Source organism: Priapulus caudatus, unplaced genomic scaffold, assembly GCF_000485595.1.
Source record: "Priapulus caudatus unplaced genomic scaffold, Priapulus_caudatus-5.0.1 Scaffold246, whole genome shotgun sequence".
NCBI classification, from domain to species: domain Eukaryota; kingdom Metazoa; phylum Priapulida; class Priapulimorpha; order Priapulimorphida; family Priapulidae; genus Priapulus; species Priapulus caudatus.
Window position 1 is genome coordinate 167,218 of NW_014577307.1, and position 2,641 is coordinate 169,858.

General features: G+C 39.6%; 1 protein-coding gene across 1 annotated transcript in view; it reads left to right on the forward strand.

Moving 5' to 3' along the window:
• LOC106807983 (neprilysin-11-like) overlaps positions 1 to 2,641 on the forward strand; it is an 11,573-nt gene that overhangs the window by 6,918 nt on the left and 2,014 nt on the right. Inside the window, exons 8-10 of the mRNA XM_014810521.1 lie at positions 220 to 408; positions 791 to 877; positions 1,397 to 1,533. Of these exons, the coding sequence (XP_014666007.1) occupies positions 220 to 408; positions 791 to 877; positions 1,397 to 1,533 (413 nt within the window). The remainder of the gene's footprint in view (positions 1 to 219; positions 409 to 790; positions 878 to 1,396; positions 1,534 to 2,641) is intronic.

Genomic DNA, 2,641 nt, shown 5'->3' on the forward strand with positions numbered 1-2,641 from the left:
GGAGGAAGAGGAGGAGGGGGAGGAGGAGGAGGAGGAGGAGGAGGAGGTAGTGGTGGTGGCGGGGATGGCGACGTGACGTGGTAGGGTGATTTGTGTTGAGCAGCAGGTGGAAGCAGATACTTGGTAGGTAGTGGATGGTGAGGGCTCGGCGCTGATATATTAGCTGCTTATTTAAGTGCAGCCGATTTCATGTACAGGATTTGCTGCTATTGTTTTCAGCTGGACTCGGCTTCCCTAGGCTTGGGAGAAAACACAAAAAACCAATACCTTAACAGGACGGAGTATGGTCACTACATCAATGCGTATCGCAGATACATGAACGACATAGCTAAAATCCTAAACCCGGGGGCATCTGACTACTCGTTAGATACCAGAAAGCTGCTGGACTTTGAAACAGAGCTGGCTATGGTGAGAGCGTGATTGTAAACAGTTGATCGAATTATAGTTTTCACCTCGACTCCTACCGAATACTGACAAACGTCAGATTGAAGACGCTGTCATTGGTGTTTAGTGTTATTGGTGTTCTTTTGTATGTCAGTTGTAATAGTCATTAAACGAATAGAGTAAATTTGAAGAAAATAGCCTAAGAATGTCCGCTTCACAATACAATACATTAAATAACTAAAAGTACCAATGAAAGCTATTAAAGATTTGACCGCGAAACTATACCGCATTGGAAGTTAAGATCAGAAAGCAGAAATTATTTAGTGCTTTATTTCTGTGACGTTTCGTCGTAAAATACGTGCGTGCACTGACGTCATCAATGACGTCATCTACATGATCGTTACAGGTGCATGCCGATCCGTACGAAAGACAGAATTCAGTCAAACTCAATAACGTGACGAATCTTCGGAACCTCAGCGCCACCTATACGGCAGTAAGCAAGTTAATGCGCCCTGCATACGTTCGTTTACAGTTAACGCATACAGTTCGGTTAGTGGAATCCTCGGCTCGATAGCAAAGATTCAATAATCGTTCAATAATTGAGCGCTATTGCTTAATTTACGTAATCAAATATTATGCTAGGGGGACAGCAGTGTTTTAGCGCACTTGCTGCATGGCACGTTTCGTAACACTGCGACCAGAATATTTTGTGTCTCACTTGCTGCGACGTAAACTACACCGCGTTAAACATTGCCACAAGCTCTTTATGTAATATAATCTCAGATGATATAAATCGAAGTGTAAAGGCATCGCACACGCTCGATGACCCCCCCCCCCGTTACACCTGTAGCGCGAAATAATGTTCGCCTAATGTCACTAATTAGACGATGTCCGTGAAATATACACGTAGAACCCATCCAGGTACGTGCAACGTACGGTCCATCGCGATAGGTCAACAATCTTACATCATTATCGTCACTGCAGCTGCTGTAAATCCGGTGTATATTCGCAGGTTGATTGGACACGTTTAATATCAATGATAAGGCCGCACGCTATAGAAATAGGGCCTAACGATTCGATCGTCGTCGTTCAGCCAGCGTACATGAGAGACGTGGACGACCTACTGCGATACGGAATATACGAAGAACGGTTGACATCTTCGCTTATTATTAATTATATACATTAATTTGTATAAATTAATTATTAAATTTGTATAATTTAATTATTAAATTTTTATCATTAAATTTTTAAATTTTTATAATTAAATTTATAATTTATTATATTTAGTTATATTTTATTATTTAGAATGATTATATTTCATTAAATATTATCTTAATTTCTGTCTGTGACTCGGAGAGCGTTTCCCGAATTCCTTATACCCGCATTCCCTTCCGTATACCATAACCCTAACCCTGCCAAAACCTATATATGGTATGAGGGAGGAGTCTATCAATATATATTGATAATATATATATATTGAATAATATTAATAGACTCCTGATGGTATGAGGAGCACCTAAGCCCTTTTGTGTTCATGTGCTCTTGGTGGAATTCCTAGCAAACGTATAACGTTAAAACACGCTAATCTTATGCAGTCGACTGTATAATGAGCAGTAATCGAATCTGACTGGGCGATTATGCCAGCTACATTGTGCGTATATGTATGCATAAATAACGAGCAAAACCATGTTGGCTACGGTGCTTATAGCCGCACTTGTTTTTTGCGTCTTTTCACTTTTTTCGCCGTCCGAAATGTATGATTAAATTACATTTAATAACGCCTATTAAAAATGAGCGGCAACAAAAAGAAAACGCGCCTTAATCAAACATTTTTTCTATCCCCGTAGCCGTGACGCGTCCACTCGTAGTTAGACTCTATTATTGATGATCTGCAATTAGGGATTAATTCTGATAATTAGTGATTAATTCTGCATCATATCCTGTTTTGTGATCCACGCGCGTGAGATTTTTATCGTTTTATATCGTTCAGTTCCACCCCGTTATTGTTCTAATTGTCGCCAACCCCTATCATCCGTTATCGTCATATATATGTATATGTGTATGTATATATGTATGATTAATATTATCAGGAGCGTATAATGACAAATTTTGTCAAATACTGTCAATAATGACAAATATTTGTCATTATACGCTCCTGATATTATGTGTATGTGTATGTGTAGGCCCTATGTGTATGCGTATGCGTATGTGTATGCGTATGTGTATGCGCATGTGTATGCGTATGCGTATGCGTGTA